Here is a 15,218-nt window from a genome sequence, read left to right on the forward strand (position 1 = left end):
GGTGTCTGGGGCTTAAAATGGAAAAGGTGTGGAGCAGATGCCTTGGGAAGGGGTATAGCAATGAAGTTATGGATTGTGGAAGCCGTGAAGGCCCCTTAAGTTTGGTAAATTAGGTTGTCATGGACCCTGATCTCTTTTTGTGCAGCAAGAGCATTGTTGGAAACAATGGACCAGGCTGGGAAGGCAAACAAGCAAGGCCCACAGAGGACCGAGAGGAAAGTAGATGAACTGTGGATGGGAGACCAGGCCCTTGGTAGAAATGTGGTTATAAGAGAGAACTGGCTGAGAGAAGCATGGGGACTTTCTGAGTCAGATTTTGGCACCAGGTCTTTCTGACTGAGGACTAGGTGGAGGAGGGACAGTTTGAGTGGCTGGAGTGGTATGCAGAGAGGAGCAGAGATGAAGGAGGGGACTGAAGCCTGAGCCTGGGTGTTGGGAAGCTATCCGAGGTTGGGGACAAAGTCTAGGTTAGAGAGAAGGACGGTGGGAAAATGAGGAAGCCAACCCAGAAGAGTTAGGATTGAGTTGTTGGGATCAGCAGTAACAGGCAGTGGTAGACTGTCAAGTAGTGTAGTGTTGTGAACACGGTGGTATTTCTGGATGACTGGTGTGGCAGCTGTGTGCATGGGTATTTTAGAATGGAGCATGACTGAACGTAGCAAAACGTCATGGGCCTTTCTAGGTTATCTTGAAAGGCCTCAGGTTTTTGAAATGATTTCTTCGAAACAGAAGCTCAGGGTTTGTTTATCCTAAAGTTAAAAAAAGTGAGGGGCTCCTGGCCGGCTCAGTGGGTAGAGCAAGCGACTCTTGCTCTCTGGGCTGTGAGTTCAAGCCCCACGTTGGGCATGGAGCCTACTTAAAAAAAGAAAAAAAAGTATTACTTTATCTGAGAAACAACTGATTCTATATAAATTCCATTATTATACTGTGATTGTGGCTTTGATCATTTAAAATTCTTAGTTAAAGCTGATTTTGCCACAGAGAATTCATTGTATTTTAGGTATGCTGTTTTTCCATAAACGTAAAATGACTTATTGTGCATCTATTTTTGTTTTATAGAATATAGTCAGTATAACGCTTTGAACGTTCCACTTCACAATAGGAGACATCAGGTAATGATAATGTTTTGATTTTCAGTGATATGTATGTCAAACTTTTAAGAAACAAGAATTTATTGTTTGGGCCTCTGTTTAGTACACTAACCCATTGTGTTTAACTTTTGCTTTACTTTCTCATACATTTTAAAAAAATTGTGTAAGTTGCTACTTTCTGAATTTAAAAGTAATATAGATTTTTGCTCTCATCTGATAACATTGGAACTGAATTACAGGATGCACTTATTTTATGAGCCATTCCTTTTCTGCTAGATTGGTGGACCTTGCACTTACACAGTCTAGATTGAATAGAGGAGGTCTAGTTGCCAAAACTGGTGGCTTTCTAATTTACTTAGATGGGAATATTAAAATCCAAGTGGAAGCAAATGAATTTAAATTCGAGATTAATTATACTGGAATTTAAATGTTTTCTCTAAAAGCAGACTTATACTAAATAAAGTTGCTTGAGAATAGTAATTAGATAGTTAACTTTATGTACTTTTCATTTAAAAGCTGAAGATGCGGGACATTGCCGGGCAGGCCCTGGCTTTTGTTCAAGATCTTGTGACTGCTCTTCTGAATTTTCACACCTATACAGAACAGAGGATTCAGATTTTTCCTATTGATTCTGCCATTGACACTATATCTCCGTTGAATCAGAAGGTAAATTTAACTCAGGATACCTTTTCTTTGCCCTGAAAAAGTAGGAAGACATGTTATTTCTTTTCAGACCACTGCGCATCAGCCAAAGGGCTGTGGAGTAATGGAAGAAAACTATAATTCACAGTCTTTAACCTTAAGATAAAATGTGGCAAACATGGAGATTCTTAAGAAATTAAATATTGGGGAAGTGTGGGTGATAAGGCCAGTAAGTGTTGTAAGGTCATCAAGGAGGGAAGATTGCTATTGGTGGAAGTGTCTGGGAAAGGTTGTCTAGGGATTTGAACAGGCTTCAAAACACGAGCAAGATTTGAGTAAGAGGAGAGAAATAGAACAGGTGTGTTTTCCTCCAGAAGAGAGCAAGACAGGAGCAAAGTCCCGGAGTAGGAAAGCATAAGGGAATGTGTGTGGGGGGTGGGGAGGGAGCAGGATGCAAACTGTTTTGGCAAGAGTGTGAAGTCTTCTCGAAGTAGAGGAATGAGAGGTCAGGTTGCAAAGACAAAAACATGGCTCCAGACTCTGGAAGGTCCCTGGGGTCAGGCTAAGGCCCAGACTTACGCTTTGTATGTAGGATTGGGGCCTTTTGTAGTTTTTTGACTTGGCTGTGATATAATGAAAAGTGCCATTTTATTTTTGGAAAAATCAGTTTGCCGGCCTTTTTCTCTCTCCCTATTTGTACTTACTGTGTAACTTTCATCACTGGGTATGTTTAAAAGCAAAAAAGTGTATGTGGGTATAGTTGACCTTTCCTGCTGGGGTATGGAGTGGGAGTGAAACTGCTTCTCTGGTTGAGCTTTGGAGCATTTTCAGGGTGTGTGACGTTTAAATAAGGAATAAGGAGAGGGTTGACTGTCATTCCCTTCAGTCCATGTGCTTTTTTGGGGCCTGGCAAATTTCTCTCCTTTCTTTCCTTTTTTCTCCCTAGCTAGTTCTAAAAAAGGATTTAAAGTAGCTTGCAAGACCACATTTAACTGAAAAGGAAAAAATAAATAGTGTATTAATTCTGTATTACTGTGTAATAAATTACACCAAAATTTAGTAGTTTAAAACAGCAAACATTTATTATCTCAGACCATTTCTGTGGGTCAAGAATTCAGGAGAAAAGTAGCTGGGGGGCTTCTGCTTCATGATCTCTCATAAAGTTTCAGTCAAGAGTCAGCTGAGGCCGAATTCATCTAAAGACTTGACTAGGGTGGAGCATCTGCTTCCCAGGGGGTGCATTCACGTGGCTGGTGAGTTAGTGCTGGTTGTTGGCTGGAAGCCTTGGTTTCTCATGGAGGTTTCTCACCTCTCCATAGGGCTGCTTGAGTGTCCTCAAGACATAGCAATTAACCTCCCCTAGAATGAGTGGTCCAAGAGAGGGCAGAGTAGAAGCCGCAGTGCCTGTTATAACTTATCCCGGGTACTGAGTACCATCACTACTACCATATTGTATTGGTCACACAGACCAGCCTTGAAACAGTATGCAAGAGTACTACAGAAAGCCATAAAAGCTGAGACAGGGATCATTGGGGCTATCTCAAAGGCTGGCCCCCACAGGGAGGAAATTGAGGGATCTTGCTATAGATATGTACTCGAAGTGCATCATAATGTGGCTTTCTGAAATGAATCTGCCACTCTTCCTACTTAGCTGATTCTTCTTTCCAGCTTGCTTTCTGTGTATCATGCAGTGTTTCCAGGGGTTTTTTTTTTTTAAGATTTTATTTATTTATTCGTGAGAGACACACAGAAAGGCAGAGACACAAGCAGAGGGAGAAGCAGACTCCATGCAGGGAGCCCAACGTGGGACTCAATCCTGGGTTTCCAGGATCATACCCTGGGCCGAAGGCGGCACTAAACCGCTGAGCCACCGGGGCTGCCCTGTTTCCAGGGTTTGAATAGTGTTTATGTCCATGTATCCTGTAAGTACCAATTAGTATAGCCCAAGCTGGACTCTGGAGTCAAACTAAGGGGGTCCCAGGCACTTTCTGTGTCCCCTTGGGGCAATTTATTTAGCCTCTCTGTGCTTCAGTGTCCTAATATTTAAAATGGAGGATAGGGTACATACTTCACAGGTATATATGTTTAAGTTTGAGGATTAAGTAGATAATATATGTGAAGTACTGAGAATAGTGCCTGGCACGTAGTAAGCACTCAGTAAAGGTTAATTCCGATAATTGTTATACCTTACACATAGGAGGCCCTTGGGAGGGGCTTGATTTTCATCAGTTTTGATCTGACTTCATGAATCTATTGACGTTCATAAACAGTTAAACTTTGGGCCTTTAATTTCACTGTGGGAAAAAGCTTTCAGATGATTTGGGTTGGGAAACAGTATTGCAGCATTTTAATGTAAAAGTTATATTTTATTTTATACTTCCTGTAATATCAAAAAATATATTTGTCCCTTTTTTGGAATTTTTTTTAGCTTGTTGCTACATAATGGTTATACAGTGAGAATCAAATATGTTAATCTTATCTGAAACACTTTATCACTCTGAAGAATTCATTTATTTCTCAATATTTTATCTTTGGTGCTTTGGCATATGAAAGGTTCTATGTGGTTTTTCTAGTAAGTGTGTATTATTTTATTTATTTATTTGAGAGAGAATGCAGGCAGGAAAAGCAATAAGTGAGAGAGGGAGAAGCAGGTTCCCCACTGAGCAGGGAGCCCTACATGGGACTCGATCCCAGGACTCTAGGATCATGACCTGAGCCAAAGGCAGACGCTTAACTGACTGAGCCATCCAGGCACCCCTAATAAATCTGTATTATTGAAGGAGATTCAGAAACCACTTGTTAAAAGATGACCAGAGTGGTTTAGACTTGTCCATAAAATCATAAAGTAGACATTTATGATTGAAGCTCAGAGAGATCAAATGAGTTGCCCAGGGCCAGATATCTATAGTTTGCAGTATGGCCAGTTGAATCACATTTCTGCATAATGAGATTTTACATTTCTGTACTGAGAAATCAGAATTTGAGCCATTATACAATATTTGGATAATTGAGAAACTTCATAAGTGAAAATTAACTTTTTGCTACTAAATTGTCTAAATGCCTGTAGGATTTTTTTTCTGAATTTATTCTTCATACTGAATTAATTCTTTATAAATACTAAGGTATCAGTGACAGTTATAAAAGTTTTTACATCCTCATTCTGGTGATAATTATATATTCCTGGAATTTGTTAACCCTGAACATCATACACAGTAAAAATAAGGAGCTGTCCTTAATAGGCTTGTTTTTTAAAAAATGAGGAACATAACATAAAAATCTTTCATACAGGTTTCTTTTCTTTTCTTTCTTTTTCTTTCCTGAGCCCTCTTTAGAGAAGCAGGTGCTTGGGGAATGCCTGTGGTGGGTTGTAAGGCAGTGTCCCCTCTGTGTTTCCTCCCATGCCTGGTTAAATGATGTCACCTCTCTTCAGGTTCCTCCATTTGGAATGAGATGGGGACTTGGGGACTGTATTTGGGACTGTTAGAGGGTGAGCATCCCTTTTTTGTAAAAGCCAAACTTTTTCTCAAAAAGTTTCCAAAAGAACTTAGGTTTATAACTCAGCGAGTCCATTCACAAATCTCTAGGTATTTGTTATTTTCTAGTGACGTAACTGACGGTTCTTCCCCTTTTCCGTAGTTCTCACAATACCTTCATGAAAATGCGTCCTACGTCCGCCCTCTTGAGGAAGGAATGCTTCATTTATTTGAAAGTATTACTGAGGATACTGTGACTGTCCTGGTAATTTCCTTCTGTGTTTTACTTCTGCAAGTGGAAGCTCCTTTATGTCAAATGACACTATTAACCTTGGAATTATTTTTCTTTTCCAGGAGACAACTGTGAAATTGAAAACTTTTTCAGAGCATTTGACCTCTTACATATGTTTTCTTAGGAAGATTCTTCCTTATCAGTTAAAAAGGTACTTAGCCTTGAGGCCAAGGAGCTTGGGGACTCGTGGGGGGTCACCTGACCTGTGCCCAAGTTAAAATAGTGACGCGTGCCCCTTGGCAACTACCGGCTCGCTCTGCACCACAGCCAGTTGGCATGTCTGTGAACAAGGAGAATAATGGCTTGAGCAGCACAAACCTATATTTAAGAAAATTGAATTGTAGTGCATCAGTCAGGGGTTTTTGAGTAGTTCTGTAGTGTGGCTACCGCTATAACCGTGTAATGCTGTGAACCCGTATTTTCAGTGATTGTGAATCACACAGTTCTTGAAAGAAATATTTCAGTTTTATCCTTTTGCTGTAAACGTTTAGGTGGGGGTTATAATAATTAGCTTCCACAATTGGTTGGATCTGTAATCATTAGGTTTCTCTGAAGTGGTGTCTTCTTGTTTTTATTATTGGTGATTTGTTTAAGTTATAAACTAAAAACTTTATCTCCTCCAGCCCTCACGGAAGATACCATTTAGTAACCTTACATATTCCTCGTTAAGTATTTCTGGAAGGGAAAGGGAAAATAATCCATGTAACTGGAAATTTGATAATATTGCTTGTATGTTTTGATACTTTTGTTCTAAAACTGCCAAGACCCCTAATTCATCTAAGTCTTTTCATCCAAAGATTTAACCTTAAAAAAAAAAAAAGTCAAAGAATAATACAACTGGAACATAAGAAAAATAAGAACATATATGTATTATAATATATTGCACAATAAGGGTTAGAAAATATGTAGATGAATAACTTAGAGATATTGAAAATATACAGTAATTATGGTTCATAAATCCTTATAAAACTAAAATAGTAGGTTTACTTTCTCAGAAATGTAAACTTCCACTACTTAAAAAATTTAATATGTGTTAAAAGCCATTTTATTACCTGATTGTAACCTGACCAGGCATTTCAGTAACCAAATTTTACGGTTTGCGGGTATAACAGAATTTTAGGAATCGGAATTAGGACTTAAACTAATAATTATGAATTATAGTTTCATTCAGATTCTTAATCTTATGCTTCAATGAAGTTAAAGTTTTTTGAAAAGACTCTAGAAGTTTAAACAACACTAAATTGAATATACCTTATTGATTTGGCTTATGTTTAAGAGGAACCTATTTGAGAACCATTGCAAAAGTGGTATTTACTACTTGAAACAATTGTGCATTTTTATTTTACCTTAATTTATTTTTTCACGGTTACATTTTTTAGAAATACTGAATAAGTCCTTTTTTGATCTTAGATTCCTATTCTTGGAATGTTTTATCCCCTATCTTCATCCCATATTTATGTTTTTTTTTTTAAGATTTTATTTATTTAGTCATGAGAGACAGAGAGAAGCAGAGGGAGAGGGAGAAGCAGGTTCCCTGCAGAGCAGGAAGCCCAATGTGGACTCAATCCTAGGACTCTGGGATCATGACCTGAGCTGAAGGCAGATGCTTAATTAACCACACGAGTCACCAGGGTGCCCCATATTTATATTTTAAGACAACTTTTTATCATTGTTTTAAAAACCACATTAATTGACAAGATGACTTTTTTTTTTGGTAGTATATGGGCTTTGTATTGAATGAAGCTGTCTGTTATAAAGTAGAGGAAGAGAAGGAAAGGGATATGATTATCATTCCTGTGTTAATAACTTTCCTTGCTTTACCTGCACATTTTTAAGAAACACTGTTAAGAGTCCATGTGTTTTTTTCTCATAATTGTTTTCTCACCTTATAATTGTTTTCCCAAGTAACCACTTAAAATTGAAAATGATACAATGTATTATATGATTGTTAGTCATTTAATTTTAGATTTGGGTGTATAGATTGGTTTTTCAATCTCTTTGGCTTTTACTAACCTTTTTACTAAAAAGGTTTCTAAATGATTTTGTTCGTTAGTTCCTATTTAATTTTCTTTAGGAATTCAGTATGTGCAATATTTTTCTCCTCAGGATTAGGTTTTTTAAACAAATTTTTTAACTTTTAAAAAAGATTTTATTTATTTATTTATTTATTTATTTATTTATTTATTTGAGACAGAGAGAGAGAGAGAGAGAGAGAGAGGCAGAGACACAGGCAGAGGGAAAAGCAGGCTCCATGCGGGAAGCCCTACGTGGGACTCCATCCCAGATCTCCAGGATCAGGCCCTGGGCCGAAGGTGGCGCTAAACCGCTGAGCCACCTGGGCTGCCCAAATTAGGTTTTTTGTGTTGTTTTTTTTTTTTTTTTCTTCTTCTTCTTCTTCTTCTTCTTCTTCTTCTTCTTCTTCTTCTTCTTCTTCTTCTTCTTCTTCTTCTTTTCTTCTTCTTTTCTTCTTCTTCTTTTCTTCTTTCTTCCTTCTTTCTTCTTCTTCTTCTCTCTCTCTTTTTTTTTAAAGTAAGCTCTATGCCCGCTGTGGGGCTTGAACTTATGACTCTGAGATCAAGAATCATATGCTCTACTGACTGAGCTAGCAAAGCACTGCTCCTCAAAATATTTTTAAAGGAAATAATTTTGTGTTGCTCCTAGGATGGAAAGCCAATGAGCACCTGCCTTTGCCTTTTACTTCCATCTGGTCATCTGTTAGCACTAATATCTGCAGCAAATAGGTGTATGTATTGAGGTCTAAAAAAAATGGAACCTATACATGAGATAATTTTTTTTTTTTTGGAAAGTTTCTCTTTTGGGCATAGTTTGAAAAATCAGATGATTTATTATAGCTGTTTGAAAATTGTTACGATGCTCACTTTTGAAATATCTGCTCATTCCTAGTTTAGAAGAAGAATGTGAATCGTCTCTTTGCACGTCTGCATTGAGAGCCAGGAATCTTGAGCTGTCTCAGGACATGAAAAAGATGACAGCTGTGTTTGAGAAGCTGCAGACTTACATCGGTCTTCTTGCTTTGCCAAGTAAGTTTGTTGGTTGCTCGTAGTTCAACTTAGAGTACAAGAACCTGGAGAAGGGAGCTGTTTAGCTTGTTTGAATAGGAAGAGTATAGGACCTGGAGTCAGAAAAACTTGAATTCAAATCTTCTAGCCCCTTACACATTTATGGCCTTGGCCAAATCACTTTACTACTCTGTACCTGTTTTTCCATTGATGAAATCGAGGTAAAGTGATTATTAAATTAAAGATGTACAATATTAGGCATTAAAGACATGCATTAAATATTAATTCCTTTTCTCTCCATCCTTTTTTTTAAATCGAGAGGGGCAAAGCATAAGAATTGGTAGCAACTTTCCAACAAGTAGCATAGGAGAGAGGTTTAGAAGTAAAAATGTCATTTGTTTCCCTTTGTTCTAGTTTGAAGAGAGTATTTTCGGTAATTGAATGGATCTCAGTTTAAATGATATTTTAAGAATGCCGTAATTTTTCATACTCTGATTTATTTTTTTGTAATAGCTTTAATGTGAGATAATTTATATACCATATAATCTACCCGTTTAAAGTATAATATTCAGTGGTTATTAGTATATTTACAGATATATGCATCATCACATATCAAAGTTAATTTAAAAATATTTTCATCACCTCAAGAAGAAATCTTGTATACTTTAGCTATTACCTTATCCCCCATTCCATACCGCTCTGACACTAAGTGACTTCTAATGTATTTTATGTCTATAGATTTGCCTATTCTGAACATTTTGTATAAATGGAATGATATTTAATTATTCCATAAAAATGGAAACATAAAAAAAAAAAAAAGGAAACATAGTCTTTTGTGACTGCTTTTTTCATTCAGCATAATGTTCTCAAGATTCATCCATTCTGGGCAGCCTGGGTGGCTCAGTGGTTTAGCTCTGCCTTCAGCCCAGGGCCTGATCCTGGAGACCTGGGATCGAGTCCCACATCGGGCTCTCTGCATGGAGCCTGCTTCTCCCTCTGCCTGTATCTCTGCTTCTCTCTCTGTGTGTCTCTTGTGAATAAATAAATAAAAAATCTAAAAAAAAATTCATCCATTCTGTTTTATTGCAGAATAATACCCATTATATATCCCACCACATTTTATTTACCCATCAGTTGATGGACAGTTTGTATTGTTTCTACCTTTTGGCTATTATGAATAATGATGCTTTAGATATTTGTGAAGTGTTTGAGTAGGCATAGCCTTCATTTCTCTTGGGTATATACCGGGGGATGGGGTGGATGGTGGTGGGAGGGCGAATTTCTGGGTCATATGTTAACCATGTTTAACTATTAGCAGAACTGCCATACTGTTTTCCAAGGTGGCTTCCCACCAGCAGAGTATGAGGGTTCTGATTTTTCCACATCCTCACCAGCACTTGTTATTATCTGACTTTTTGATTTTAGCCATCTAAGTTTTGTTGTCTAACTTTCTGCAGTGGTATCTCATTGCAGTTTTGATTTGTATTTCCCTGTCATCTAATGATGTCAAGCATTTTTTCATGTTTTATTGGCCATTTGTATGTCTCTTTGGGAAATAGGTTTACTCAGATCCTTTCTCTATTTTTTAATTGAGTTGTCTTTTTATTATTGAATTTTAAGTGTTCTTTATACATTCTAGATCAAATCCCTTTTTGGTTATATGATTGACAATATTTTCTTCTATTTTGTGGGTTGTCTTTTCACTTTTTTGATGGTGTCCATTGAAGCATGAAAGTTTTTTATTTTGATGAAATCCAATTTAATTTTAATTAATTAATTAATTTTTAAAGATTTTATTTATTTATGAGAGACAGAGAGAGGCAGAAACACAGGCGGAGGGTGAAGCAGGCTCCGTGCAGGGAGCCCAATGTGGGACTCGATCCCAGGACTCCAGGATCACACCCTGAGCCTAAGGCATACACTCAACTGCTGAGCCACCCAGGCCTCCCTATTTTTATTTTATTGCTCATGCTTTTGCTGTCATATCTAAGAATCAGTTGTCAATATGAGGTCATAAAAATTATCCCCTGTGTTTTCTTCTAAGGGTTTAATAGCTTTAGCTCTTATGTTTAGGTCTTTGATCCATTCTGAGTTAATTTTTGTATCTGGGATGGGGTGAAGGTCCAACTTCCTCTTTTGGATGTGTTTATCCAGGTGTCTCAGCATTATTATTATTATTTTTAAAGATTTTATTTATTTATTCATGAGAGAAACAGAGAGAGAGAGAGAGAGAGAGAGGCAAAGACACAGGCAGAGGGAGAAGCAGGCTCCATGCAGGGAGCCCAACGTAGGACTCTATCTAGGTCTCCAGGATCACTCCCTGGGCTGAAGGCGGCGCTAAACTGCTGAGCCACCCGGGCTGCCCGTCTCAGCATTATTTATCAAAAAGACTTGTTCTTTCCCTAGTTAATTACCTTGGCTCACTTGTTAAGAATCAGTTGATCATAGATATATGGGTTTATTTCTAGACTCTCAGATTTATTCTATTGATCTATTTATCTATCCTGTGCCAATACTATACTGGCTGTTGCTTTGTAGTTAGTTTTGAGACGAAGTGAGAGTTCTCCTACTTTGTTCTTCATTTTCAAGATTGTTTGGCTATCCTTGTTCCCTTGAAATTCTGTGTGAATTTTAGAATCAGCTGGTTAGTTTCTGCAAAGAAGTTAGGTGGGATTCTGATAGGGATTACATTGAATCTGTAGATTAGTTTGGGGGAGTCTTGTTGGCTGAATTATGTCTCCCTAAAAGATATGTGAAATTCTACCCTAGTACTTATGTATGTAACTTTATTTGGAAATAGCATCTCTGCAGATGTAATCAAAGTAAGATGGGGTTCTACTAGTTTAAAGAGAGCTCTTGTCAGTCTGATGACTGCCATCCTTATAAGGAGAGATGTGGAGACAGAGACACAGGAGAGACTCAGGGAGGCCATAGGAAGATAGAGGCAAGGATTGGAGTTAATCCTGCCACAAGCCAAGGCACCTGTAGGGCTGACGGAAGCTGGGAGAGGCAAGGAACTATTCTCCTCTGGAGGATTTGGAGGAAGTGTGGTCTGGGTAGCACTTTGATTTAGACTTGTGGCTTCCAGAACTGTGAGAGAACTCTTTTCTGTTGTTTTAAATCATCTCCTTTGTGGTACTTTTGATACAGCAGCCCTGGAAAACCACTATGAGAGTATTGCCATCTTGATGATAAGTTTTCTGGTTCATGATCATGGTGCATTTTTCCATCTAGGTAGGCCATCTTTAATTTGATTTCGTAGTTTTTCAGAGTAAGCACCTGATGTTGTTCTCAGGAGGTTCAGCCTTGGGCATGCACACACTAGCCTTGGGGTAACAGTGGTTTTGTCAGTCCCTTTCCCTGTTTTGTTTCTTAATCTTACTAAGGATAAGCTCTACTCATGGCTGACAGACTGCTGTCTCGGTTTCAGCAATGCCTTGGGGGCATAAAGTGCTCTACAGCTGATCCAGTTGAATTTAAGCTTCTTTATAGGTATAGTTTTTGAGATTAGGGTTTAAGGTTTGCTATGACCCCAGAGGGCTCTTCTTAGCTGTTTTTTTCTCTAGTAAACCAGCTAGCCAGTGTAATTTACATCTTTAATGAATCTATCGTTTAACTTACCATTTAGGTAATGAATCTAGTTTAACTTACATCTTTACTGAATCTACCAACTTCCTGTTAACTGCTTTCATCACAAGCTCTATTATTCCTGAGAGCACCTTTAGAATTGAATTTCTCCATGCTCTGTTGAGAATGAAATCAATTCCTTTGGGAACAGATTCAGAGTTTTCTGTTTTAAGGCTTGTACCTCCCTTGTGCCAAATCTCCGAGCCATGTTTCTGGTGCTGGAGGTGGGGACAATGATGCCCTTTCCTCAGAATAACAGTCTTGCTTTAGTAGCTGAGCACTGGTGGAAGGGGTAGGCCACAGCCTATGGTCTCCGTGGCTTGCCTTTTTCAATGTGGATAAAATGAGCTGGGGCAAGGGGCTAGAGAACCCCAGTATTCTCAGCAGTACTGTGCTCAGGGTAGAGCCTCCATCCCAAGAGTTGGGGCTGGGCGGAAAAATTCCCACCCCTGTCATACTCACCCAGAACTTAGTTTTGGGTCGAGGGGAAAGATGCAGCCCTCCAGCTGGAAGTTAGGGGAGAGTTGTATTCTTGGCCTCACCAGTCTGGAGTGCAATTTCTAGCTCACTGAGCTGGTGAGAGGAGGATGAAAATGGGTCTTTGTTCAAATACTGCAGATTCTGGCTGTTTTTACTGAGTTGTTAAAGATTTTATTCTCCCCCCCCCCCCCATTTTAAAAAGATTTCCTTGAATAAATGTTTCTTCATTTGAAGTATGCACTTAGGACCATTTTCAAAGTCTGTTTATTTTAAAACAATTTTCAGGGGCACCCAGTGGCTTAGTCAGTTAAGCATCTGACTTTGGCTCAGGTCACGATCTCAGAGTCCTAGGAAGGAGCAGCGTCAGGCTCTGCACTCAGGAGGAGTGTGCTTGTCTCTAATCACTTACTCCTTCGCCTCTCTCCCCCCCTCCTCTCCTCGCCTCATGTGCTCGTGCTCTCTCTTTCCCTAATAAATAAATATTAAAAAATAAAATAATTTTTGCCAGTTTTTTGGGGGAGTGAATCTGTGAAGCTACTCATGCTGTCATGCCAGAAGTGGGACTCTGAATAATGGTGTTTTTAGTTATGTTCAACAAATAATAATGTATAGGGAAAGAAAAAATTGAGAAATGCATTTTGTAGTAACAAGGTGAAAACTCACAAACTTTCATTTCAAAAAGAATCATAAAATATGTTATCCTACGTAACAATTTAATTTTGATTCTTAACCATTAAAAATATTTGTGGATATGGATGATGCAAATCAGTTGTATGTGTCTATCACCATTATATCTGAATGTGTCTACAAAGATTTCAAGGGCCATTATTTTCAAAACATCACAAGCAATCTTTAAAAAGTAGAGGAAGAGGGTGGGCTGTCAGTTTTTCAGAAGTCTCCTGGGAAAATGCTTAGACTTGTGATTTTGGTTTCCTAGGTACAGAGCCAGATGGACTCCTTCGGACAAACTACAGTTCTGTCTTAACAAACGTTGGTGCTGCTCTGCATGGATTTCATGATGTCATGAAAGGTGAGGCTTGAAAAGAACATAAATAAGCTGAAAACCTTCATCTTACTTTCTCAGATCTGCCTGAATGAGATTTAAACAAATACTGCCAAGGCTAATAGACCCCAGAAAAAGGCTTAGTAGCATTTGGCTTATGTTGGAGTGCACAGCTCACCGCCGTCTGCTTTTTCCATCTGCTTCATTTCTGAAGGTAAACAAAGTGCTGAAGAGAAACCCTTGTGCACAGTACTTTAGCCAAAAATACATTGCACTGATTTAAGGCAGGTGTGTGAATTTTATCAAGCTAGACATGCCATTCAGAGGCATTTAGCAAAACATTTCGAACTCGTTAGAGCCCACGCGTTTAGGAATTGAGGAAACCAGGGTTTAAGGTTCCAAGAGAGCTTTCCACCATCCTGTGCATTTTTACATCTAAAGTGCCCATTTTGGGCAGCCCTGGTGGCGCAGCAGTTTGGCACCGCCTGCAGCCCGGGGTGTGATCCTGGAGACCCGGGATCGAATCCCACGTCGGGCTTCCTGCAGGGGGCCTGCTTCTCCCTCTGCCTGTGTCTCTGCCTCTCTCTCTCTCTCTCTCTCTCTCTCTCTCTGAATAAATAAATAAGTCTTCAAAAAAATAAAAAATAAAAATAAAGTGCCCATTTTAAGTCCTGTTTTGTTCAGGGGAACCTTAAGAAGTGAAGGTCTGGTTTTAAGCTTTGGTCAGTTTTTAATTGCTATGTACTAAGAATATAGTAGGCTGAAGGACATTTCATATTATTCTTAGCCAACTGTGATTCTTAGTCGACTTTTTAATCTATAGGTCTGCATGGCTTCTAGGGTTTTTCCTTCCTTTCTTTTCCTTTTGAAGACAGTTGGGGCAGGAGATGGAGGAAAGGGCAGAAGCAGTTGCCAGAAATAGCCCAGATTAATAATATGCTAGATATTCTTTGTGGTGTTGAAGTAACAATTAGGAACCCATTACGAGTTTCACAGAAAATAATTTTAAAAGCCTAGAAGTGTTGGAAAGCATGTACAAGACAGGTATATTCAGGCCCCTATGTAGATTGGCAGGGAACCCTTCTTAGTGCCAGCAGTATTAGCTAGCCCCATCTTACCCTTCAGTATGGAGAATGAGCCTTTCTGTGGCTTGTCTCTAATTATGAGGAATTTTAAAAATCATTATACTTGTGGAGCTATCCCTGGCTGTGGGAATCACAGCTTAAATAGATACTCTTGGTGGCCAGTGACCATAATCAGCCCCAACTCAGCAGAAGTAGTCTGGTGTGCAGAGAAACTAAGAGCCTGGTTGGTGCCTTTTTCCTATGCAGCTTTGGGTTTGAGGAATTCAGACTTAGCTGTGATCCTCTCTTCCAGAACTTTAGTTAACTGAGAAATAGGCCATTGAAACCACAGGTAGTTCTGTTGCTACATTTTTGGGTTCTATTTTCTAAAGTTTGCTATGCCCATATTATGATTTGTTTGTGCTAGTGGTTTCTCTTGCATTCCTATAAAGAAGGGGCTAGAAAGTGGAGGGTAGCTGTCCAATAAGAAGGGTTTTAAAGCTTCACTTACATTAAAAAAAATCTT

The 15,218-nt window shown here is 38.8% G+C and overlaps 1 protein-coding gene across 1 annotated transcript in view; it reads left to right on the top strand.

The window, feature by feature from the left end:
- The window catches only part of PPP1R21 (protein phosphatase 1 regulatory subunit 21), a 65,149-nt gene that overhangs the window by 22,339 nt on the left and 27,592 nt on the right, over positions 1-15,218 (top strand). The window contains exons 8-13 of the mRNA XM_038551242.1: positions 1,060-1,112; positions 1,608-1,757; positions 5,370-5,471; positions 5,561-5,649; positions 8,403-8,539; positions 13,563-13,655. Coding sequence (XP_038407170.1) covers positions 1,060-1,112; positions 1,608-1,757; positions 5,370-5,471; positions 5,561-5,649; positions 8,403-8,539; positions 13,563-13,655 — 624 coding nt within the window. The remainder of the gene's footprint in view (positions 1-1,059; positions 1,113-1,607; positions 1,758-5,369; positions 5,472-5,560; positions 5,650-8,402; positions 8,540-13,562; positions 13,656-15,218) is intronic.

The sequence above is a fragment of the Canis lupus genome, chromosome 10 (assembly GCF_011100685.1).
Source record: "Canis lupus familiaris isolate Mischka breed German Shepherd chromosome 10, alternate assembly UU_Cfam_GSD_1.0, whole genome shotgun sequence".
Lineage (NCBI taxonomy): Eukaryota > Metazoa > Chordata > Mammalia > Carnivora > Canidae > Canis > Canis lupus.